At 41.5% G+C, this 26,438-nt stretch overlaps 1 protein-coding gene across 3 annotated transcripts; it reads left to right on the top strand.

The window, feature by feature from the left end:
- Positions 1–24,904, top strand: gpsm2 (G protein signaling modulator 2). 3 transcript variants are annotated; one of them, XM_080726160.1, is made up of 15 exons: positions 1–75; positions 1,013–1,051; positions 10,518–10,739; positions 11,467–11,602; positions 12,235–12,374; positions 12,954–13,077; positions 13,242–13,357; positions 14,449–14,604; positions 15,271–15,379; positions 16,397–16,523; positions 16,724–16,803; positions 17,987–18,178; positions 19,996–20,128; positions 21,373–21,575; positions 23,653–24,904. In XM_080726160.1, the coding sequence occupies exons 3-15, from the start codon at positions 10,519–10,521 to the stop codon at positions 23,815–23,817; spliced, it is 1,902 nt and encodes a 633-aa protein (XP_080582286.1). In that variant the 5' UTR covers positions 1–75; positions 1,013–1,051; position 10,518; the 3' UTR covers positions 23,818–24,904. The 3 variants fall into 3 exon arrangements, with proteins under 3 accessions (XP_080582286.1, XP_080582285.1, XP_080582287.1); XM_080726159.1 differs by lacking the exons at positions 1–75; positions 1,013–1,051 and adding an exon at positions 5,150–5,501; XM_080726161.1 differs by lacking the exons at positions 1–75; positions 1,013–1,051 and adding an exon at positions 9,060–9,157.
- The last annotated feature ends 1,534 nt before the right edge of the window (positions 24,905–26,438 follow it).

Genomic DNA, 26,438 nt, shown 5'->3' with positions numbered 1-26,438 from the left:
ACAGGATTGTTTCAGTAAAAGAGAAGAAGGAATAAAAGAAGAGAATCCTCCATTGTTCGAACTGGATCGTCTAACGTAAGTTTAGCACCAGCAACCACCAGCAGCTAGCCGGGTGTGTTTACTTTGTATTGGTTCGTTAGCCTGTGGGCTACATCCATCCATCCGCCCACTGACAACGGTACTGAATGTGACAGTTCACTCTGTTAATTTACGATGAGCTCAGCAAAACAAGTGAACTCTTCAAACTCTTACATATTAATAGAGGAGTTGCGACAGATCATGTCCTCCTCTGTCAGTACACTATCTATGTACAGTAAATCGTTACTTTTAGGATCTTATTGTCTTTTTTTTTTGTCATTCAAATATTTTTATTTTTTAAACAGTATATAAACATCAACAAATATATATGTATAAATACAAATACACATATAAGGATCTTATTGTCTTATAAATTATAATAATGTTTGGTGTTTTGCTTGGTAGTTACAAGCTTGATAAAGGGTGATTAATCAAGTAAGTTTTCATTGCTGCATATACACTAAGCTAAGGACATGTAGTTATATCAGCGATTTTCAACCTATATCTGCAGGGATGATGTTTTATTATTATTATTATTTATCTCTGGGACCCTAATCTATTAAAGAACATTTTTGTATTGACATTTTGTATATTTGGTATGATCTGATCTGTCATTTGGTCCAGAATTCCTTTTCTATCTATGTACTCATTGTACTGTAGGTATAGATATATCAATGAACACTCATATCTTCAAATTGGCCATGTTTTCTCTCTGGTTGTATTATACTTGTAATGTAATTGTGAAACACTGTATGTGTAATGCTACTTAGTGTGCCCTTATTATTTGAATGGAATCCAAGTAATGCAATTAGGTTTCAGGTTAATCTAAGTACTGTGTGATGCATTGTTAGATGATGGTACTTTTCCCCGGCCAAATCAATCTCACCCTGCATATGTTCATGGCCAATAAGTGAGATTCTGCTTCTGATTGCAGGTTGCCAAGATTCCCTGTCCCTGTACTGAAGAGTTACCGGTCAGTATTTTGGTACAATGTCAGCTGTTGCTTTTGTTTTGATGAGGGGCTGCTGCTGCTGCTGCTGCTTTCTGTCCTAATGCTGGTTGGTGTTTTCCATGTTTGCTTCGGAGGCTGCAGTCAGTCACTATAATACATCAATGGGCTATAAATACAAAGAGAATGGACCGCATCCACTGTGTGTTTAAGGTGACATCATGCCCTGTTTGTCAATGAAGTAGCCACTCATTACCTCCCACAGAGCTATCTTTAAAAGCTGGGGCGTGCCGGTACCTAACCACATAATCTCAGTGTCCCGATGTCATTCTGGATTGAGAACTACTGTGTTGTACATTCTTCTCCCTCTCTGCCCTTAGTTTACCATTCAGCAATGAGTGCCTTAAGACGGTGGTTCTCAAAGTGGGGCCCGGGGATCCCCAGGGGACCTTGAGGTGGCTCCAGACTAGGGTCCCCAGCTAAATGATCGTTAACTCTTGAAGCGTTCTATAATATTTGTACGCTCTCAGAGAAAATACCAGCACTGCCTTAAAGACGGCACTTACTTTCCTTCACATTAGCCTTAGTCATGGTCATGGATCACTTATCCTTTTAAACCACTTCTTCATACATACTGGAGGGCTGTTGCGCGCGCGCGCGCGCACACACACACACACACACACACACACACACACACACACACACACACACCCATTTGGCACACAATACTGGAAAAGGCTGCATGAAGACTGGCAGACGTTGATTGTTAATTATAAACATATGCAGGGAACATGTAGTGCACAGGCTCCCAAAGCCTTGGGCTTTACTTTGGATCATGACGGCTCACATTCACCGAGCAGCAGGAGTAACAGGCTGAACCAAAACATGCGCTAAATAACATGTTTTATTTATAAAAATCATTTGAGAAAAGTAGGGCTTTGGCATTCCAAGGCTTGTGAAGAATTAACCGAAAGTGCTCTTTGGCTCAAGAGACCTACTTTATTAGGTTAAAAAAGCATCTGGCTTAGTTCTTAACTGAACAAGTTAAAATAAATTGCCAATATGTTTCGACCCAAAAAGTGGCCTTCATCAGGACTGACGCATTCCTTCTTTTCTGTTTTTGTTGGGATGTTTTATTTCTAGTTTCAGTTAACCACTTTCAACCTGTTATGGATCTGTTATTAGGCTAAAATGATATTGTCAAACAAATAGTAGATGTACAAGCTAAACATGCCGCACTGCAACTCGTTGTTGAGCTTGCAGATCTGTTATTTTCATGAACACTATTCCTATATACAGTAGAACAGTATGCTTGGTTATACAGTACTAGAACACATACAATAGGTGTATGCTATGGGGGAGTATAACCAGGGCTTTAACCTTTTATCGACCAGTGAACCACAGTGGCTGATGGATTCCATAGATTTGTTTTTTACATTTACACAGTGGCTGAGTGACAGACAGAATTTCCTAGCATTTGGCTGAAGGTTGCAGTTGATTTGCAATCATGACTAATAAATGTATGTCAGAGGTTGATATGATAATGAAACCTCTGGAACAGACTCAGTGGAAACTAGATTACTATCAGAAAATTGTCTGTCAGACTCTAGTGTTGACCAAATATATTTAGCACTTTGGTTCATGCCATGGTGGATTTAGTGCTTGACCTGGGCAATTAAAGATTCACGCTTTACTTCCCTGTACTAGGTGCATTCTGTTCACTGTAGCTTGTGCTCATATTACACCAAGCACTGGCAAGCAGGATTAGAAAGAGTTGTTAGTTAGATGTTAGTATGCCAGATTTTTCACAAATTCTCCTCACAATGGAATTATAGGATTTTAGGTTAAAAATCAACAGATTTCCCCATTAATCTCAGAGGAATGTCCAAGGCAACCACCAGGCCTATTCAGTGGTCTGTATCTTTGCCAAAATAAGAATATATGATGTTCCAGGGTGGGATGCTCAGGCAGTGCAACTGTTATTGTTTTCAAGCAATAACAGTCATCGAGTTCAGGCGTCGGTAGTTGTATAACGTACCAATTCATCATTGACCTTTTGGTAATGTCTTATGAGAAAGACGCGCCTGATCGGTTTTCTGCCTTGTAAAACAGAAGTTTGTGATAGAAGTAGAACAATGTCTGCCTTCATGAAGAGTCCTAGATCAGTCACACTGATCTGATATCATCGTCGTACTCAAGCTGATATGGTGATGTGACCTTAATCATTAATTCTAGATTAATACTCCCAGGCTGGAAGAATGACATACTCCCCTTGAGGCCGGCGTCATGCCTGTAAAAAAAGCTTACATAGTTGCACACTGCAACCACAGATGTGTCTTGTTTTCTAACTGTGGGCTGAGTCCAAAACAATAGTGTAAAACCCACTTTGGCTGCTATGTGAGTGGCTGGGGTTTATTGTATGCATATTTCTGGATTAAGGACATGATAATGGCGGTTCAAAAGTGTAAATGCTTAATCGCGTAATCTATCCTGCATTGAAATGTCTTCAATTCCATAGACCTTAGGTTCCACTGCTCTGAATCTGAGTCTGATATGTATTTTCTTTTTAATAAATAAATAGACAGGAATTAGAGTAGTTGTGGCCTCCCTTTAGATTATTTATTTGCGCCTTCTACTAGCGTGTAGATCTGTTCTTTTTGCCAAATGACACAAGATACAGTTAAACTAGGCTTTGGAGAGCAAGTGGGCATGTGACCTCATGTGGGAAACGGCCAACATTCGCCTTTGGTCCATGGTGTCTGAAGGCTATCTTTGCTTATCTCTGTCCCTGGCTTTGCTGGAAAACTTCCCACACGCTGTCACGCACAAACTCTATCTGAAACGCACACATTCTATCTGAAAGTTTGTCTCTGCTCTTCAAAGTGGTGTCTGGACTTTTTCACTTTTTTTCTCTCTTTTTATTGATTAGACTTGGCAGAGACCAGCCTTTTCAGGTTGTTGAGAACTGAACATTGTAATATTGATTTGCTGGTTATTGAAAGTTATAGACTACTGGCAGTGGCTCAATTAACCCAGTTAGCCGATTCTAAAAACACTGTCTAAATCCTGTTTTCTGAAAGAACTCAAATATTATTCAAATTTAGCAACAATAACCCCAAAAGGGTCCCATCTTTAAGAGATTTACATGGAACAAAGCATAAAATAGACTAATCGATGTAATCGATTTCATGAGCGCTAATCGAAATACTGAAAACAGCAGATCCACAAGCTCAGAACACATGTCACGATATGATGCGTCGTGAGCTTGTATATTGGATATCTTTGGTATTTTTTCATTCAAAGCATAAAATAGGGATTAAGTGGTTAATCCCGCAGACTAATTGATATCAGTCAGAAAATAATTGCTTGTTGCAGCCCTACATCTATCAAACTATTTATTGATTAATCAATAAAACCAGTGGATTAATCAATTAATCAATCTACTTTGAGGGGACAGCAGCCCTAGTCATTCATGCACTTGTCTTGAATAGATTCCTCCACCCCCATCCCCTGCATCTCTGCTTACCACAGATCTACGTACGTACCGTACATCCCAAGGCATTTAGCTCTCATTTCATCACACCTGTGTGAGCCTGTAATTGCGTTTGCCTCTAGAATCTAGAGTCTAGAATAGATTGACAGCTTGCATATCGTCACTGTCGGACAGAAACCTTGTATCTCCAAGTTTCAAATGTATACGTTTTTTGTGTAAGTAAGGACCTGCTTCATCATACAAGGCTGTCGCACAAAAGTAGTGAAAACAGCCGATCTACAAGCACACAACGCCTCACGGTGCGAGGCGTTGTGTGCTTGTAGATCTGCTGTTTTCACTAGTTTAGTTCATTTTTAACACGATAAATACAAAACGAACGGTCTTGGACATACAAGGTTTCCACCCGACAACGACGATATGATAGAAACCCCCTCCTCCAGCTCCACTCCCACACCCTTCTCTTTTTGTGCATCATCATCATCACACACCCTCTCACTCCCTGCTTGCCCGGCACGCTGCTGGTGTTTGGTTGGTGGTTGCCATGGCGTCTGGTGGCCACGGCGAGGCTTCTTCACACACAGCATCTTGTGTTCTCTTCACAGAAGGGCCACAGAGAGAGGAGAGCGACGGGGCAGTGACGCAAAACCCCATAGAGTAAACGAACACAGCCTGTGACGCTCCAGACTCCAGAGCCCTGCAGCTCTGTGTCCCACAGACACGGGGGTCTGCAGTCCAACAGTGGAACAAACGCGGTTTTGTTAACTTTCTTTTTTGCCTCCTCGCTTCTGAGCTGGCGACACACACATTCCTTTTGACTAAACTGGACTTTAACTTTTTTTTGTTTTCAAACGCCAAGTGTCTTTTCTTTTTTTCTGGAGATATACTGGGATTCTCCCTCATATTATGCACTTGAATGGAAGACAGTGGCTCATTGGTTTATAGCATGCGAGCAGAGGAGTCGTCTTATCATGTCCGCTACAGGTAGGCATCTCGTATCTCAAGTAGACTAGTAGACACGATAGACCAGCACCTTTTCATTTGAACCCTTTCCTATTGTGTTACCTTTTCATTAACCACTTTAAAATGTGTCACATTGTTCAAAAATATCTGATCTATAAGCCACTACGAAGTATAAAATAGGGCCTACGTGGTTAATTGATATTGAACTGAAGGAAGAATTTCCCTTTTACGTTTATGATGGTTCTCCTGCACAGCATGACATCATATTTTCCAGGTTCCCTAGAGTCATTGAGGAAATTACGCTTTAGTTTCTGAGTAATCTGAGCTCAGGAATTAAGTTAAATTACAGGGGCCGGAGTGAGTAAGAGTTCCGTTTTATGACTTCTGTGCGTTTGTTGTCTAACAACAACAGGTGAGTGGCTTCAAACTATTTAGCACGGTCTTGTCTGCCAACAGGTGCGAGCTGGCAAACAGCTAGCAGCCAGCATCAATATTTAACCATCCCTCTGAAACATTCATTTGGCGCCGCCTTTGTTTTAGTTCACACAGGTTCATTCAGTTTCTTTCTCAGTCCCACCAGCCCACTTGCATCTGACCTATCCAATTAATCTCCTTAACATGGGCCGTCCGTCTCTATAATCTGTGTGGTGTCCCCTGTCCGGTCAGTCCACACGCTGCTCCAGTAATCTCAGGTCACCGCTAACCGGAGACAAGCTTTAGACAAGATTAGCCAATAAAACGCTGACTTGAGAGTTCCCTTGCCCACCGGGTGGGTATGGGACGGGTATAAGGCATATCATGCAATATCACAGCCTTCACCCTCATCATTAGTCTTTAAATACTGGGGGATTTTTGTATCGTGCAGTTAATTCCCCCCAAAACACATTTTGTTGTTACTTGTTAGCATCATTATTACATGCACACGTTATGTGAATGTTCATTTGTTTTTGTGCTAATGGGGTGGGAGAAACATCTTTTTTAATGGTCATTTTAGAACAAACAAATATCTCCACTAGAACAAATATCTCTACTAGGGATGCGCCGATATCTCATCGGTATTGGGTCCCGATATGACTTAATTAAGTCATATTGGGATATCGGATATTGGACACGACGTCACCGATCCAAGTCACAGATAAACAATAATATTAAAAAAGTCTCTGGCTTATAAGTATGTAAATATTTGTAAAATATAATCACGCAATTGTAAGCCCATAACCAAACGTTTTAGAATTATACTTAAATAAACGATATCCCACAATCTTATCCAGCAAACCTTTTTCGTCACTCCTCCACTCTTGAGACGAGACATGTGTTGCCATTACATTTTGCACTCAGTTGCACTGACTCTGTTACTGAAGCCTATCCTACAATTAATAAATGGCTTTAATAGAAAGGTGATGCATTTTTTTTATACTTGCTATGTAGCCTACTGTATCGGTAAAGTATCGGGAAATATCCAAATGTATATATCGGATCGAAATAGAAAAAAACCTGTATCGGTGCATCCCTAATCTCCACTGTAGGCAAGTAAGTTTGTCCATTCAGAGTTAGGGCTGTCACGATTATGACATTTTACATGACGATTATTTGTCATTCAAATAATTGCAATTAACGATTTAATTGTGTTTTTGTCGTTGACAATTACATTTCTGTTTGGCTTTTAGGCTTTTAAGTTGCACATGGTAGATATGACACATGACCTAAATATACAAAGAAATTACTGACATATTTGACAACTTTAAACTTAAAAAATAATATTGATAGTGGAAATAGCCGATCTACAAGCTCACAACGCGTCGCGATGCGACGCGTTGTGAGCTTGTAGATCAGCTATTTCCACTATTTCTGACCTTTTTTTTTTAATATATGAACATTTTTAAACATGGAAACGATTATGACGATTATGAAAAATAATCACGATTATTTCAAAAAATCACGATTAGACCATTATGTAATAATTGTGACAGCCCTATTCAGAGTTGAGCTGCCATTGCCTCAGACAGGAGACAGATCTGGGGCTGCTGCCTGGAATCTTATTCCTGGAGAAGCCTCCTCTCAGATGCACTGTCTCTGGTGCTGTTTAAGGTCGGCTGGTTATTTGCCCAGAGTGCTGGCGTGTTGCTGCTAGTAAACAAAAAGAAGGCTGTTCTAAGTTTAAGTCCACAGCCTAATGTTTAGATCATCCCAGCTATTCAGAACCCTTGTTGTTTTCCTGCTAAATTACAGTCTAGGCTGAATGAAGAAACTCGAGCTGCGTGGTTGAGGTTGCAGGGTGTCTCCTTGTCATTGTCTGTAAAACAACGTAGTCTGCTTTTAAAAAACTATTAGCCCCGTTCAAAACAGCCTAGATCAGCCTTTGTCAGTCTCTGCGATGTGTCACTGTTCTCTATGTGAAAACACTTTTTTTATGGCAAAACAGTGGGTGTGGACGGGAGGGAAAGTTAAAGTGAACAAAATGAAAGGATACAGTATTTGAAACTATTCTTCTCACATGTTACAAAATAGTAGGCGATTCCATTTCAACATCAAACGTTTGCAGACACTGTAGCAATTGTTGCTGTGTGTGCAAACAATTGTGCTTAATCTGAAATGGATCAGACAATCCCCCTGGTATGTATGGTATCCACCCCCAACCCAGTGTAACCTCATTTCACACACCATTAACCATTTAAAGGAATAGTTTAACCAGAAAATGACTTTTTCCCCTATCAATTACTCGCCCCACGAAGCCATGAATTCATGGAGAACTTCTTCACCTAATGAAATATTGTCTTAATTTTTGGATTCTTCGTTCACTGTGAAGGAATCCGAGATAAAATAGGGAACTGGATAGATTATTGATAGAAAAACTAGACCAGGTCAACCTGGTTGTGCCAGACCCCCTGTCTGTCATCATCATTTATGACATCATACCTTTTGTAGGCATGTCATCATCATGTCATCATCATATATACCCTTTATATAGAAAACCCGGACCGACAGACATTTGCTTATGTAGGCCTACCCATTTCATGGGTCTGGCAAAGATGATATGGGGGGGTGAATCATTCATTTAATCCTGAATTGAATCATACTGTACTTTGTCGTGCGATGGTCCAAAATAACTAGATTGGCTATTTTTGCCACACAACACCGGCATGCAAGGAACTATTAAACTAAGCACATAAGCTTAGGCTTTTCGAGACTTTTGACATGACCAAAATGAGGAACGGCAGGTTGAAAGAGTTTAATAGTTCAAACTGCTCGAGGATCAAGTCAGCAAATTTCTCAAACAAACTTGTGTTATTGAATAAAATATAATTAAAGAGGGTGGACGGACGCTGCCTGGTGCTTCGTAACAGTTAACAACAGCCCTTACCCAACCACGTTGCTGTCTGGCCTGTGGCGTGCAGGAAGGAAGCGCACTGCCTCCCATAACAAACACACAGTGATAAACCAGCTCCATTGTTCTGGTTGTTGGTGGTGGAAGGAAGGAAGTAGCTAAACAAAAATCCTTGCTGAAAAGATTTCCTTTGATAGAGATTCTGTTCCTCTGGGTTTGGGGTGGAGGATATCAGTCAGTATTTCTCTCTCAGCTAAGGATGGCACCACAACTTCTTCAGCCCTGATGTTAAGCAATTGGATTCTATCACGTTGGAAAGGAACCTCTCGGCAAGCGAGTGAGCATATTCTCTGTAAGACCAGACTGATATATCAGCCATTATTTGATGGGTTTTGATGAGTATTATTGGCAGTTACAGTTTTGGCGGTATTGGCCAATTACCCAGCCCACGTGTGCAGATTTTTCTAACCCTATTTTGGGCATGTCATTATGGATAAAATGTTCAAACATTTAAAGATTGCAGATCTACAAGCTCACGGCTTAGATCGGATATTTTATAATTTTCTACTTTGGAAAACCTTTTTCAAATTTGTATTGATTTTTGTATTTTTTGGATCAAATATTTGTGGGTCAATACATAAGTAATCGGTGGTCTAGGTCAGTGGTTCTCAACCTTTTCAGGCCGCGACCCCTAAAAGAATCATATTTGACCAGGGGACCCCCCAACCCTGACAAGCACTAAGAGTTGAGGTATTTTTTTACATTTTGTATAACACGGTTCTATTGTGAAAATAGCCGATCTACATGCTCGCAACGCCGTTGTGAGCATGTAGATTGTCTATTTTCACAATTTCTGCCTCTAATATTTGACAATTTGGCCAATGTTTAATTTGTCATTTTAGAGGTATTAAAAATTCCTTAAATTGTCATTTAGAAATGTGCTTATACCCTCTATACACTTAAACTTTATGTTGGTTTGTTTACTGTTGAGACTTGAGAGAGAAAACAATGTTGCACATTAAGTTAATAATCTAGGGACCCCCCCAAAATAATTTGGGGACCCCCCTGGGGATCCTGACCCACAGGTTGAGAACCACTGGTCTAGGTCAGGAGGACCATCCCAAATGTGGCTCGGCAGCATCGGACCCCTAAATCTGGCATCAGTTCAGTTGGGCTCTAATTCTCTGAAGCTTAGCCAGGGCTTTGAGTCATGTACTGTGACATATATGAGTGGGAGACAGTTTGTAATGGGAGGTTCTGTGTTAGGGCTGTCACAATTATGACATTTAACATGACGATTATTTGTCATTCAAAAAATTGCGATTAACGATTTAATTGTGTTTTTGTTGTTGACAATTACATTTCTGTTTGGCTTTTAGGCTTTTAAGTTGCACATGGTAGATATGACACGTAACCTAAATATACAAAGAAATTACTGACATATTTGACAACTTTATACTTAAAAAAGAACATTGATAGTGGAAATAGCCGATCTACAATAGCCGATCTCCAAGCTCACAACGCGTCGCGATGCGTTGTGAGCTTGTAGATCTGCTATTTCCACTATTTTTGACTTTTTTTTTTTTTAATATATGAACATTTTTCAACATGGAAACGATTATGAAAAATAATCACGATTATGTCAAAAAATCACGATTAGACGATTATTATGTAATAATTGTGACAGCCCTATTCTGTGTGCTGTGCTTCAGGATGGAGGCGTCCTGTCTGGAGTTGGCCCTGGAGGGCGAGCGCCTCTGCAAGGTGGGCGACTACCGGGCGGGCGTGTCCTTCTTCGAGGCCGCCATCCAGGTGGGCACCGAGGACCTGCAGGTGCTAAGCGCCATCTACAGCCAGCTGGGCAACGCCTACTTCCACCTGCACGACTACGCCAAGGCGCTGGAGTTCCACCACCACGATCTCACTCTGACCAGGTCAGACCGACTAATGAGCGCACGTCTATAATATACTGTATATATATGTATACAAACTGACAATGCTAACCGGTTTATTGTAGGGATGTGACGATTTACTCAGACCGTGATTTGATATGAACCATGATAACCATGATAAAATCAGTTGCCCAGAGGCAGCACAGCAGTAAGTGTCGAAAGCTATTGCAAAAAAAAGAAGAATATATACATAAAGTGACCACGAAACATTCAACGCTCATAACTGACACGTCACACACACAAAAAAGCTATACTCAAAGCATAACTTAACAAACAGTGCCAAACAAAAAAAGGTGCACATAACAGTCACTGCTAGTCAATGCAGTCATGCAACACTATTGCCATATTATTGATTATTGATTATATTGCCCACCCCTACTGTATATAGCACTTTTCTTGAACAGAGTGCAGAATACAAAGCCTAGTTGAACAGTGAGCTTAATATAGACTAGCTATTTTCAGGCTTTACGTTTCAATTTAGGTCAGGAGGTCAGGTATGACCTCAGACCTGACCTCGTGACTCCCAGAAGTCCATTCCACCAGATGCAGAAGTAAACAAGCGAACGCAAAACTAGGCTATGCACTCTGCTGTTTTCACTTAATCGTCACATATTAAGTATTGATAATTTTATCTGCCTCACGATGCATTGACACCTCCCTACTTTGTCGTGTTTCTTTACGTTTGTCACATTTAATATGTCCCACACAGGACCATAGGGGACCTACTTGGTGAGGCTAAAGCCAGTGGTAATCTGGGCAACACATTGAAGGTGCTGGGCCGCTTTGAGGAGGCTGTGGTGTGCTGCCAGAGGCACTTAGACATAGCCAGGGACATGAGTGACAAGGTGAGGCCATCGTGTACTACAGTGGTTCTCAACCTTTTCAGGCCGTGACAACCAAAATAATCATATTTTAACTATTTAACTTTGAAATGTGCAGATACCCTCTATAAACTTAAACTTTATGCTGGTTTGTTTACTTTTGAGTGAGAAAACAATGTTGCACATTAAGTTAATCATCTGGGGAACCCCCTGGGGGTCCCGACCCACAGGTTGAGAACCACTGGTGTACTATATTGTCACTGTCGAGAAGAAACCCTGTATGTCTAAAGCTGTTCATTTTCTGGAAATGGAAGTAGATTTTTTTTCTTCCAATGGATACAATGTAGTTATTATTTAGTCACAATGTCTTGCTTAAATATTTATAAAAACCAAACAAACACACATAACCAATTAGTTTTGAATGTTTCACACATAGGGAAAATCACATTGCGACCCGTTCTGAGCTTGTAAATCAGCTTTTTTTCCCACTACCTTTGCATGCCACTTAGAAATATGGGGATAATACGGTTTCTGTCCAGCAATGATATGACAATGAACTGCTGAAGGATGTTGGGAAGGTGATAAATTGAAACCTCTTGGCTTCATGTGAAGCTCTAGTGAAGTTGACATCTTGTCCCTCGCCTCGTGTCTTTCAGGTGGGTCAGGCAAGAGCACTGTACAATTTTGGAAACGTGTACCATGCTAAGGGCAAGAGTATCTGCTGGAGCGGCTCAGAGCCTGGGGAGTTCCCAGAGGAAGTCATGGAGGCTCTAAGGAAAGCTGCCGAGTATTATGAGTAAGTCACCGTGTCGTGTTGTTCTAGACTGCTAGCCAGCCGCCATGCTTTCCCACCCAATTAGGTTTGGATAGGTTTAACCCTGTACAGTATATGTACAGTATGTAGCAACATAATTGTTTTTGTAATTTTTGAATAATTTTTTAAGTTTTTCAGAAAACTTAAGTCAGGACTAAATGGGTTAAGCAAATTACCTCGAACAAAGGCTTCTCACGCTTTGTTCAACAAGATAATCTCCATACTGTAAATCAACAACCTCTCTTTTAACAATGTTAAAGTTTAAAAGGGCTTAACATCTTGAAAATTCAAGGTTGAGAATGATATTGACGGGTATAATTTATGTTGTAAATGTTAACCACATAATTTTCTGCATACAATGAAAACCCTATGGTAAAAAGCATTAAAGATCTGCCTAGTTCACTCACTTCTGGCTGTAGAACCACAAACTAGCACTGTATGGTGTGTTGGTGGGAGTAAATAAACAGTGTTGACGGCTTATATACAGTAGTTAGAACTACGTAAACCATGTCCCAGAGTTGTTGACTGACCATTTGGTTGCACGCGCTGTGGTTTATTTAGGGCCAACCTGTCTATAGTAAAGGAACTCGGAGACCGGGCTGCCCAGGGTCGAACCTACGGCAACCTCGGCAACACATTCTACCTGCTGGGGCGCTTTCGCAACGCAGTGGCCTCCCATGAACAGGTACAGTATGCAGCAAATCCCATTTCCTTTTGTTTGTTTCCAAGGCCTGTATCTGTCTAAGATGTGATAAGCTCAACCCAGCGCGCCGGAAATGGCAGCTGTTGTGAGCTTGGAGATCCGCTATTTTAAATGTTTCTTTTTTTTTCCCCCGTATCGCAACCCAGCGGCTGCTGATAGCCAAGGAGTTTGGCGACCGCTCGGCAGAGAGACGGGCATACTGCAACCTGGGGAACGCCTTTATCTTCTTGGGGGAATTTGAAGTGGCGGCTGAGCATTACAAGTAAGGAAGGAGCCTCCTTGTCAGGCTGTTATTAATGACATTTGGTTGCTTTTGCTCAAAGGCCAGCTGAAACAACAGCAGTCTCTCGTTGGAGTCTTAACGCAGTCCTTGGAAGTCCTAAAGAGCTTAGTGTGGACAGAAGTGTGAGGGCAGCCACAGCACTTCTCAGATGTAAAACCCATGAACACATTACAGTGTCTGGATGGCCAGCAGGCAAAGACCATGCAATCAATGAGAGCCTTATTACTTCAATATTTCCTTCAACAAATATATTGGTTGCTGCCAATTAATGAATTTCTTTTGTGGTCTTTATTTAACCAGAGAAAGAAATCTTAACAAACCTAATAATGATTCTGTGTTTTTCGCATTGACTGCTAAGTTGTTTGAACTCATTACTACATGTGCCAATCATGGATGATTGTGAAAGCAGAGTAGCAGACCCTTGCAAATAGACTGAGTGTAGCGTTCAGTTAGTATGCCTAATGAATTAGGTAATAGCAATGCACTCTGCTTCAGAAGTCTGCATCGGCACCCAGAATCACAGTTACTGTATAACAGGTGTAAGGTAAACCCTACAGTATCGATCGATTGATCATGCAGTTAATCGTTTATTGCTGTCGGCCAAAACAACTCCATCTGAGTCCATTGTGTTCTGAAGGAGAGTAGGAATGGGACGATATGAAAATGTCAAGTCATGATTATTGTGACAAAAACAACATGCGATTTACGATATTATTGTGATAATCAAAATATCCCCAACATCCATTATCCTGGGGTGGAACATTTGCCAAAAAATAGATAAACGCGTTGCGTTGTGAGCTTGTAGATCGGCTAAAGACATTTAGTGCAGAGTGAAAAAAAGGAGTATGTTATTTCCAGGTCCATTTTACAATTATAGACGTTTTAAATGGTACCGGAAATGCAGCTGGCAAAGAAAAGGTGGATTGATCCCAGTGTACGACGGACAATCATTTCACAATACATGTAAATCTCCACAATACGATTATTTTGAGTGTTTTTTTATCACGATAATAGCGATTATGGTCCCATAACTCCCATCCCTAAAGGAGAGTGTGGATGTTGTTTTTCAGGAGGTGCTTACAGCTGGCCAGGCAGTTGAAGGACCGCGCCGTGGAGGCCCAGGCCTGCTACAGTCTGGGCAACACCTACACTCTGCTGCAGGACTACGAGAGGGCTATCGACTACCACCTCAAACATCTCATCATCGCTCAGGACCTCAATGACAGGTACACACAGACCGGGCTGCATTTACTAATCATTACTACCACAGAAAACACTTGGAGTTAGGCTTAATGCATACTCAATCGTATGACAGAGTCGTGCGCCGAAAATAGCCGATCTACGATCTCCAAACGCTTCACCACGTGATGTGATGTGAGCTTGTAGAATGGCTATTTTCGGCGAGTGACTCTGTCTTACAATGAAGTATAATTCATGCTTAATGTTTACTCTCCACATTATACATTTACCGTTTTACTACAATGTTACAACATTATTATACTACAATAATTCAGAGCGATAACCTTCTTCACCACATTGCTTGTTCTGGGTTCATGGCAGCTTTGTCAGCACCTTAAAATATAATTTGCTATAACTTGCACTGTGAATTTGTAGCAGGGAGACAGACATTTTCTCTGAATCATTGTTTAGGAGTTTACTACTACTAGTCAGCTCTGTCAAATATTCAGCCCACTCATAGCTCAACTTGTAGGTTTACTCTTGTCCACATAATCATACCGTCGTGGGTTTAGCCTACCTCCTCCTCTCAACCCTAAAATCGTATAAAAATAACTTGGAGCTCAGCCCACGCCATTGCATGGCAGGACAGGACAGTTTGGTTGTTTTGACCGTAGCATCTCTGTGTTGGATGGTGTGGATGTTTGTTGCTACAGGATCGGGGAGGGCCGGGCGTGTTGGAGTCTGGGCAACGCTCACACAGCACTGGGGAACCATGACCAAGCCATGCACTTTGCTGAGAAGCACCTGGAGATCTCCAAAGAGGTACGAACAAAAGCCCACAGAGGTTAACCACTACAGCCCTGTTTTAATACTATAGCGTGTGTTATTTTTAATGACGTGCCAAAAATAGGGACGCCATGTTAAAAACTCATTCTGTGCCAATGACGTCTCTTGACGTTTTTTTTTTTCAAAAGCGTTCTGTGCCAATGACGTCTTTGACGTCTTTTGTGTTTTTTGTATAGAATTTTTTTTTTTTTTTTTTTATTATTATTATTATTATTTTTTTAAAGATGTCAAAATGACCTGAGATCAGAGAGATGGTTTTCTCTGTTTGTGTGTTGGCTCCCTCGTTTAGCTGATTGAGAAAATGTGTGTCCATTCTAGTGGATGGACACTTTTTTTCATTCAAACAGCTCTATCTCTGGAACCATTTGTCTGATTGACAAAATTCTTTTTGCCACTGAATCACAACAACTGTGTCTGTTTCTGTGGGGAAAAAAATTATATAAAAAAAAAAAAACATTTTTTTCATTGCATAGCAAAGAAAAACATACAAAATCAGGGCACAGCTACCTTGGAGCCATTTGGGCATTTGGCACAGAATGAGTTAAAACATGGTTAATTCTGGCCCGTATGGCTGGCGTAGCGGTGATAGCAGATTATCACTGCGGCAAAAGCTTATCGATCTGATTTACAGAATCAATCATCCTGCCATACAGAAACCGTACTACTTTTAAGCGTGCACATTTTGTCGGTTCCTAGTGGATACTTGCGCAAGAAGCATTTAATGGAACTCATTACATGGCTCATAAGTCTCAAGGTTCGACCCGTTCCCAGTAACATCCTGGGAACGCTAGTAAATTCCAGAAGTGAACCTCTCCATCTCTCTCTGTGTGTGTGTGTGTGTGTGTGTGTGTGTGTGTGTGTGTGTGTGTGTGTGTGTGTGTGTGTGTGTGTGTGTGTGTGTGTGTGTGTGTGTGTGTGTGTGTGTGTGTGTGTGTGTGTGTGTGTGTGTGTGTGTGTGTGTGTGTGTGTGTGTGTGTGCGTGTTTCCTTGCAGACTGGAGACAGGAGCGGGGAGCTCACAGCTCGTATGAACGTGTCAGACCTCCAGACGGTTCTGGGTCTGAGCTACAGCACCAACAACTCCACCCTGTCAGAGAACAAGGACCTCGACCATAATAACGGTACACACACACACACACTGCTTCAGCTCCTCCTCCTCCTCAACCCCCATCCTTAAGCTTACTGTATGCTCCACCACACGGCAATGTCTTTGTCTGACGCCATGTGTGAACTTGAACTTAGTATTTGAGAAATAAACACTGTGAGGACAATTTTCCTGGCCGTCCTAAAATGTTGATGTCCTCACCTGTGTGTGTTTCAGGAGCCCGGCCGAGGACGAGTCGTAGACACAGCATGGAGAATCTGGAGCTGATGAAACTGACTCCAGACAACAAGATGAATGTAAGAATCGTGCTGCCTTCCTCATCAGACAGTGATTGGCTAGTTAACTTGGACGAATATAATTAATATTTAATTTCTGTTGCAAAGACTATATTGTCATCCAAACCATGCCCATAGTAATTACATTTTAGAGGATATCTAGTATGGGTGTAATATTTATTCTCTTCTGCATTAGCATTGTCATTGCCAGGACCATAGGCATAGAGGAACTATATGTCAGGACACAGTTTCATGTAGGAATGTGGGACCATCCAGCGTTCGTCAGTCAAACTATTCCCCTAGGACCCTGTGAAGCAAAGTCATATGAGGCGACCTCACCATGTAGGCTACAAATCGTTTTATAGTAGGAGTAATAACTGATATAATGTCAGGTTTACAGTTATTCCGTGGACGGCAGAAAAATCCGCGAATGGACGTGAAATAATATTCACGATCATGGAATCGCTGATTCCTTCGAGGACTAATTATACAGATCCTTCTCGAAAAATTTGAATACTGTGTAAAAAAGCATTGCAGATGCCATAGCACCCCAAATCAGAACTGACTTCAGAAACCTCCCACTAGACTTCAAGCAACTCTGACTTCAGAAGGTTGACATTTCTATTATAAATCCTTGTTTTGAATGGTCTTGTGTAATATTATTGTAATATTTTGAAATATGGACTTTTGATATTCATGAGCCATAGAAATTCAAAGTTGTAACAAAAAAAGGGTTGGAATAATTCACTGGATGTCCAATGTATCTAGAATGTGTGAAAGTTTCAAGAAATATATGAAAGTTTCAAGAAAATGTACTTTTACACGATATTCTATTTTTTTTTTTTTTACTGTTTTGGCAGTTGTAATAGTTGTAACTCTATTCATTACTGGATACAGTATAATCTTGCATTATGTATTACTTTGACTTCACTGCCCAACACTGGTATCAACACATTCTGTTGCTAATGCTCGGCTCCCACACTGTGCCTCATAAATCACTCCTTCCTGACCTCTGAATGCAAAACCAGACTTTTTTACATCATTAGCCAGGAATCCCTGTGCTTGTTTTGTTTTGTTTTTACAACCATGGATAATCACAAGATTTATCTTCTCCCTATTTCATATTTCACACGCTAGCATCCTCCAATCAGCTCATAGCCTCATGCGTTGGTGTTCTCTATAACGTTGTTCCCGTGTGTTGAAGGGCCAGAAGTGGAACGGGGACATCCTGGCCAAACAGTCGGTGCCCGCCCTGGCCAAGACCTCCTCCAAGCTGTTCTTCGTCAACCGCCTGCGGGGGAAGAAGCACAAGGCCGCCGGGGGCTCCACCAAGGTCCTGCAGGACACCAGCAACACGCTAGACACCAGCCAGACCCCCACGCAGGGACCCCACAAGGTAGGCAGGGAGGGAGGGTCAACAACACACAGGGACCCCACAAGGTAGGCAGGGAGGGACAGAGGGTCAACAACAGTCGACATCCATGTCTAGGGACTCAACGATGCATCGATTCGCCAGGCAGTTAATTAATGATACAAGTGTGACAATTAAAATTATAATCGATGAATGTGTGTGTTTTTTTAAATCAGGGTCTGAAATACTAATTTAAACAGGGATAGAAATAAATATGGATAGAACAAACTGTAGCTCGGGTTGGCACCATTTCACAAAAGAGGGCGATGACAAAGTTGCTTGTTGCAAGTGATCCATTTTGCACAGATGAGGACAAAGGCGGTGCTTTTGACTTAACTAACAACATTACCTCGGAGGAAAATGGTCAAGTAAACAAAGTGGAGAGCTACTCCAGAGATGTTTCCCCACCCCTGAAAAATGTAATCCTTTAGAGTGGAAAGTTAACAACCTCTGTTTCCCCAGACTAGTGGCAAGCTACCTGTGTGTGTGTGTGTGCGTGTGTGCGTGCGTGCGTGCGTGTGTGTGTGTGTGTGCACAGCTGTTGTCGGCAGTGAACCTTACGCTCAACAGACTGCACAATGGATTGATACCAGAACGCGTTGACATGCTAATCTTCCATAATGAAAATCTGTAGACAGACCAGCCTATTAACTCATTCGTAGTTAACGGCCGAGGAGCCCAAAGTTTTTTCTATGTCTTTCACTGCTGGCTTCTCCTACCTGTTAAAGCGGCCGCTAATCCAGTTCCCATCGTGCGTGATCGAACACTGCTATGCATGGTGTGTTCGCGTATTCCATCAGCTTCTCAAATCCTTTTATTTTTTTTTCAATTGATCCATAAGTTCTCCGTGTTTACACAGAAAGCCAACGAATAGAGGATAGAGGACGGACTGCCGCTTCCGGTTTACGGTCTCAATGTTAACTGGTCCGCTCAATAATGTGTCCGTGTAGAAACCGATCACGGAGCATTAGTTCCGGCCTATTTTAGTTCCGCCTCGATAATTTCTTTTTTAATTAAAGCTTATTAAATCTTCGGGTTCCTCGGGCATGGCAGGGAAGGGGTACAAAGGCTTATTTTTTTGGCAGGGGTTGAGTTAAGCAGCCTGTAGCCTGGGTCGCATCAACTGTGTAGGTTGCTTACCGTATTTGAGGTGCACAGATTATGACACAATCCTTATGATTTAAAGTGAGACAAAATGAATGTCTGCCATTCTGATAAACATCTGTGTACATAAATTAGCTGGGAAACTTGAGTGATTAGTTGGTATGTTGGCTAACCGGTGGCAAAGACTATACCTTTATAACAGTTCTACAGCTTCTTGAATCGTATCAGATAATAGTTCAGTGTGTCATGACATCCAGGCCGGGGTTAAAGTTCTCAGTCTTGGGTTCTGATTTCAGTCTTGAGAACTACATAGGGGCTATTTCTGTGATCATTGCAGATCCGAAAAAAAAATTAAAAGTGTAGCGATGGCTGCGGCGTGAATGACAAAGTCGTCAAAACGCTAGTCAAGTGATTTCACAATATGAGTATTTGAATTGGCCAGACTAGCAATAGAATACAACAGAACTTCAGAAGATACTTCTATAAAATGAAGCATGGATTGGCACACACACTTTCAGTGAAGGCAGTTCAGAACTTCAGGGAAACACCCCAAATATTGTTTCAAAAATCACATATTGGGGCATGGTCTGAAAATAAATTTCAGTCTTGGGATTGTTTTGGCTTCAACCCCTGCATGACATCCCCATCCATGTCCCTTTCTGAAGCTTCTGTTCTCTGGTTGTGTTTGTGCGTCTCAGCGAGTCAGTCCAGACATGTTGGGAGACGAGGGCTTCTTCGACCTGCTCAGCCGCTTCCAGAGCAACCGCATGGACGACCAGCGCTGCTCCGTACAGGACACTCCACAAGCACCAGCCAGAAGCATGAGGAAATGTGAGTGGCCAGGTCAACCCATCTGGGACTAGAAACTGAAGCAAAACATTAGCAGACAAAGTTGGACAAAAATTAGCTTTTTGGGTTCTCCCTGCTGATAGGATGAAATTACCTGACCTGACGATGTATTTTCTATTTACTAAAGAGCTGGAGAGACAGGAAGACCCTAACCCTAACAAAAAGCTCTATATCACTGATTGCCATCTGAATATTTAACACAGGTATCTTCAACATTTTCAGGCCAAAGACCCCTTAGTTGAGAGATGAGCCAGGGACCCCCACAACCTTTTCAGAGATTCCATAGTTTCAGTGTTTGACAGCACAATCATCAGTGTATTTTGGATTCATGTCAATTTGTGTTTTCAGATACGTATTTAACCACTTTAACCGTCAATACTTGACTTTTCACTCTGTGCTTAGTCTGCTCTGTTTCCCCTCTACACCAAACCTCTTTGCCAAAAATAGCCGATCGTTGTGAGTTTGTAGATCTGCAATTTTTTGTTGAATATGGACACGAGGAAAAACGTTTCTATAACACAAAGATTTGGAGGACCTCCTGTAGTAACTCTGAGGACCCCCTAGGGGTCCCGGACCCCCTTGTTGAAGACCCCTGATTTAACACTTATTTTAACAAATACATCACTTACACCTCCTTTTAACCAGTCAGGGAATAATTTAAAAAAAAGCTTCCCTTTCTACTTCCATTTAACTCATTTGTAGCCAATCCCGAAAATACTCGTGAAAAATACTCGAGTATCATATGGTGCCGATCCCGAGTATACTCGTGAAAAGTATTCTATTACTATAACGGCGGTTCTCCTACCCTGTAGCTGAGCTGAAGGTCCTGACACAATCGCCCTCGCCGATTCATCATCATCACGGATCCACGTGCACAAAATAGTAATCCCATAACATTGAGGCAGACGAGGAATCTCATCTTTAATGTCCATTATCTCCAAACAACACTTTCAAAGGGGAGGATGGAAGTAGATTCTCGCTAATAAAACACATGTTGAAAAGCAACGATCCGCCATTACACAACGGCATGTTGACGACGAGCGATTCCGGTGAATGACGTGATGACGTCAAACCGGAAGTGTTTACGCAATCGACTTCTGGCCTTCAAAATAAGAGACTGGCCGCTTATGGAGCCAGCGAGAGGCACGCTGGACATTTTAATCCGTTCATTTCTGGAGCACAAAATGAGTTAATTCCCTCTTCCTGTTTTCCTCTGTCCACTCTAGCGGCGTCGGATTCTGTGAACGTCTCAGGTGCGAGTTCGGTGGCGCGCGGCCGGAGGCCAGAGGAGTCGTCAGGAGCGGGCCCCCCCCTGCCGGGCCTGAGGCTCAACCAACACAACAGCCAGGCGGTCCTCAACCACCTGATGGCCAACGCAGACAACGCAGAGCCGGACGACGACTTCTTCGACATGCTCGTCAAGTGCCAGGTAGGCCGAGACACCACGTCATTATGAGTGTGGAACTTAACTTAACGGGTCCCTGATACATAATATTTTGAGATGGGGGTCGGTGGCCAAATATATATAATTCTAGGGGTCCTTGACATGAAAATGTTTGAGAACCACTGACGTAGAAACTTAAGTTTTTCAAAAACCTTTGAGGGATTTAGAAGACATTTATAGAATCGGGTCAAAAATATTCAAAGACTTGCACAGATGTTCACGATTTTTCAAAAATAGCAGATCTACAAGCTGCGTTCCCGGGGTAAACTTCGACACTTTTATGTTGATGATGTGGATATCAATCAATCAATCAAAGTGTATTTACATTTCATACAGCAGGTGCAGTTCAAAGTGCTTCACAGAATGGGTTTAAAAATAAAGTAACAACAATTTAAAAGAAGGCAAGTAGGAGGAAAAACATTGAGAAATATTTAGAATATTAAAATAAACACAATAAAATTAGAAAAATAGAAAATACAAATTAGAGTAATGCAGAAACTGTGTGTCTTAAGATTTATTTTAAAAATGTCAGCTGATTCAGTGACCTGCATTGCTAAATCCAATAAATGGATCTTAAAATCGATTCTAAAACTTTAAAACAGGTGTAATGTGTGCTCTCAGGTTTGGCCGATATATCCACCATTACTTGACAAAATGGCGGTTAGCATTAAATCAAAAGCCTGGCGTTGGTCAGACTAATAATTACTGATAGTCAACAAAATCAGTTGAAGCAATAAAACCCTAATGGTATGATACCTTTAAATCATACTCCTGCTCACAGAGCCTTACCAACAGTGATTGCATGTACCGGTTTACATTGGACGCAAGATTCTCATTGGTGGAAAGGAAACACGCAAGAGTCTGTGATGGCTGTACAGTGCAGACCGCAGAACCGTAGAAGTAGCCAAGGCTTGGCGTGCTCCATCCACAGAGATCAAAGCCGGGTGCAGATTATAAACAAACACGATCATCAAAGGAACAATAATCCGCTCTCACAAAATAGCTCTGAAGCCTACAGTATTTTGTGAGAGCGAATTGTGCCTTTGAAGACCGTAGAACAAACCCCAAGGAAGTTTGGAGGAAGTTTAATATCAAAATATGCTGGTTCCATGAGCTGGTTCTACTTCCTTCCTGTTCTGCAGCCACTTCCCAGTGACGTCAGAGCACTGGGTGGTGTTGTTGAACTAATCCACTGCAGAGAGAACAGAGAACTTTGGTCAGGTATTTTAGACATGCCTCTCCTATGACTAAGAAATAAAGATGCCACATTTTTGGTCTGATGCGGAGTCCTAGACAATCAACTACTGATAATTTTGACCAAAATTTTAATTCATTTAAATAATTATATTTTTAGTTAAAATAAGTATTAAATAGTGGTAGTAGTAAATCGTAATAAATATTAAACTGTGGCATCCCCAGCTATACAATATTGGCACTGTGGCTGGCAACCAATGTGTATAGCTACTTTAAGAAGAATACCATTACGATACCAATTCTATCCGCTCAGTTTTTTGTTTTTTCCAGACATGGAAATATCCTCTAATGTTCTTGGGATATATGGTATTTTGGCCTCTCAGAATGTATTTTCCTCCATGCATCCAAACTCTAGTCTATTAGTCTGTGTTTAGATTAAATCCTTTTAACAGTGGTTTTCAACTAGTGGTCCGGGGTCCACCAGTGGTCCTTGAGGGGGTCCCAGGTGGTCCCCAGCTAAATGATGGCGAGTTGGTTACCAAATGAACCCTTATAGATCTTTAACTAACTAAAATGTTACGCCCTCAAGAGATAAATTATTGTTAGACATCTGCATTACTTAATTTACAAGAAGTCTACATAATTGGAGAATGTATAAAATGTGTTATTTTGCTAAATCCTTGCCTGTTATCTCTCCTATAGTACCAACATCAATACAGCATGGAATTGTGGAAGTCTTATATGTTTTGGGTCTGAGAGGGTACATCAAACGGTGGTCCGTGGCTCAAACGCCGAATAAATAATGGACCTTGACATGACTGATTTTAACGGTAATGGATTTAACATGATTCCTCCCTTTTCCTGCCAGGGGTCTCGCCTGGACGACCAGCGCTGTGCCCCCCCTCCTCCCCCGGCCCGCGGGCCCACCGTCCCGGACGAGGACTTCTTCAGCCTCATCATGCGCTCGCAGGCCAAACGGATGGACGAGCAGCGCGTCACGCTGCCCTCCACCAGGCCCCCCGGCCCCAACTGAGTCCCCTGCTGCCCAGAGAGAGGCCACCGACAGCGGGCAAAGCACCCGACAGATGAACCCAGAGAGAAGGTTTTTTTTTGTCTGTTGAAAGAGTTTGGAGGACGGTTAGCATCGTCTTCCTTTTTCCCTCAGCGATGGCTATACCCCGTTGTGCAACGATATCGCTCACTGAAAATGGCACGACTCAGATCTCACAAGCTCTCGAGTAGAGCCCGGCCCATACGTCTATTGGCCATTATGATTTGAACTTATTTTGATTTAAATCGGTATAGCGGCAGTTAATGCAGAAAGATATGTGCTGCATTTTTAAAACCACTTTCAACCTGGTATATTACCTGGTATATTTTGGGAATGTCGTCATACGGTCATAGGGGAACATTGTCAAACGCAAATATAAAAAATAAATAAGAAAATAATATGGATCAAAACATCGGTGGTCCAGGCATTGGACCTCAAACATCTGGCCCTCAAGTCGGGCTCTCTGCTCACAATGGCTTGCATCACGGCCGTCACAGGTGGGAAGCAGAAAGGAACTTCAAGTCTTCTTTATTTGTCCTTGAAGACAACAAAGCACTGCCAGCGTTATGTAGTATCTATTAGGGAAAAGGCACAACACTCATTTGGAAGTGAACTTTGGTTCAATGGATTGATTTTTTGTTTTGTTTGTTTTTTTCAGCTACAAACTGGATTTGCACGTCACTACGAACACATATCATCAGGAGTAGTTGTATATGCTATATCAGGGACAACACTATTTTTTATTTTATTTTTTGGTGGGTATTTTGATTGATTATGGATTCCTATTATTTCAGCAATACCCCAATATGTATCTTTAGATACATGACTGCAGTTAACGTTTATGTAATGACTGTTTTATGCTTCTGTAAATTGCCGTCCTGTGTCTGTCTGTATCGATGTGGTTTTGCTTGTGATGGTTTGTTATGAGATAGTGTAGATAGGAGAAACATACAGCACTCATTCCCTGTACTCTTTTCTTTTTATTGTTTGTATGTCATGTTTCAGTTTGATTTAGGAGGGATCTAGGTCAGGTAAATTCATTCTTTTCACCAGTGTACATACCCCAGTACTCTTTTGTACTACATGCATTTTGATTGAAAACAGAGGAATAAAGCCTCTTTTATTTAGTGTAAAAATGTTATCCTTTCTCTTTTTGTGTCATAGTTTTAAGTATATTTATCAAGCCGTTTACCTCTTCACAGCATTACGTTTACACTACTGTGATATGAGAAATTCACCTCTGTCCCCAATTCCAGCCTACATAGATGGATATATAGTATATACAGTAGGTAGCTCCAAGGCTCCAATACGATACAATATATTTTAAGAAAATAAAAACTAGAAAGCTGCAATTGGAAATTGCAAGTTTGTTTGCCGTGGCGCGAGTCACACTTGCAAATGAATTCCGTCTTACCATTCAAGTCAATGGGGAAAATTAATTCACTAATACATTTATGGCTATATATGGAGATCTCTGTGTCAGTCCTTGTCCCTATTATGCCCATATATGGAGATCCATGATGTCATCAATATTAAGCCCATATCTTTAATTGACTTTGAATGCCCATATATGGACATACTGTGTCAGTCTCATGTGGTCTAAGACGTCAGAGATCTATGATGTCAGTCATCTCCATATTTGGGAAAAGTTTAATTTTTGCATTGCACCCAGACGTGTTCCGATGAAGCCGGTCGATTTGACATATGGCCAGTGCGGCAAAATAACATTTATCTGGAAAGATGGAAGGAACAAAAGTCGGACAAGTACTGTAGCCTCACACTAACAAAACTATAAGTACAACAACAGACACAGAACAGGAAGACAATACTGCCCTACAAAGCCAAAGTGCAGTAACTACGAACAGAAATTTGACTGGAAAATGGCTTTAAAAGTTTTTCAACTGTCAGCCAAATAAGATATTGGCATATAAGTGATATTACACTGATTGTATATCAGTTCTCGAGGTGATTGTTAATCTCCCCCAATCACAACGGCACATTTTTTTGACATTTGGGATATACAAATACGTCTGTGTCCAAAAACGTACTTATTGAACTTTGGATTTGTAGTGCAGAATAAGTCTAATGTAGTGTTGTTTTTTTTACTATTTATTTTTGTCTTCCTGTTCTGTGTCAGTTCAGAAAGTACTTTGTATTTCTCTCTTTTTTTTTACCTTTATTTACCTAGGGGAGATTAGCTGAGAACTAATTGTCTTTTTCAGGAATGCCCAGTGTAACCACAGTCTGTTGACCACTGGAGTGAGGGTTCAGTGTCTTGTTCAAGGACCCTTCCCGCGGTGTTGGGGGAGGGGTGGAGTGGTGGCCAACTGGCCATTCACTTCCCCACCCACATTTCTTTCTGCTGGTCTGGGGACTCAAACCGGGAACCTTTCGGTTACAAGCTCACTCCTCTAACCTTTAGGCCAGTGGTTCTCAACCTGTGGGTCGGGACCCCAAATTATTTTGGGGGGTCCCCAGATGATTAACTTAATGTGCAACATTGTTCTCACTCAACAGTAAACAAAATAAAAATATACGCGAGGCGTTGGGAGCATGTAAATCTGCTATTTTCACAATGGAACCGTTTAATACCAAATATAATG

This window comes from Nannobrachium achirus (genome assembly GCF_963921795.1).
Source record: "Nannobrachium achirus genome assembly, chromosome: 5".
NCBI classification, from domain to species: Eukaryota; Metazoa; Chordata; class Actinopteri; order Myctophiformes; family Myctophidae; genus Nannobrachium; species Nannobrachium achirus.
Note: the sequence above shows the minus strand (reverse complement) of the source record. Positions and strands in the feature narration are given on the sequence as shown.

What these genes read in the sequence shown, in the direction of transcription:
- gpsm2 (XM_080726159.1), top strand. Translation starts at nt 5,434, where the DNA reads ATGGAAGACAGTGGCTCATTGGTTTATAGCATGCGAGCAGAGGAGTCG. An exon ending in CAGTGGCCTCCCATGAACAG is followed by an intron (nt 13,078 to 13,241) that starts GTACAGTATGCA and finishes ATCGCAACCCAG; the next exon opens with CGGCTGCTGATAGCCAAGGA. An exon ending in CCACGCAGGGACCCCACAAG is followed by an intron (nt 18,179 to 19,995) that starts GTAGGCAGGGAG and finishes TGTGCGTCTCAG; the next exon opens with CGAGTCAGTCCAGACATGTT.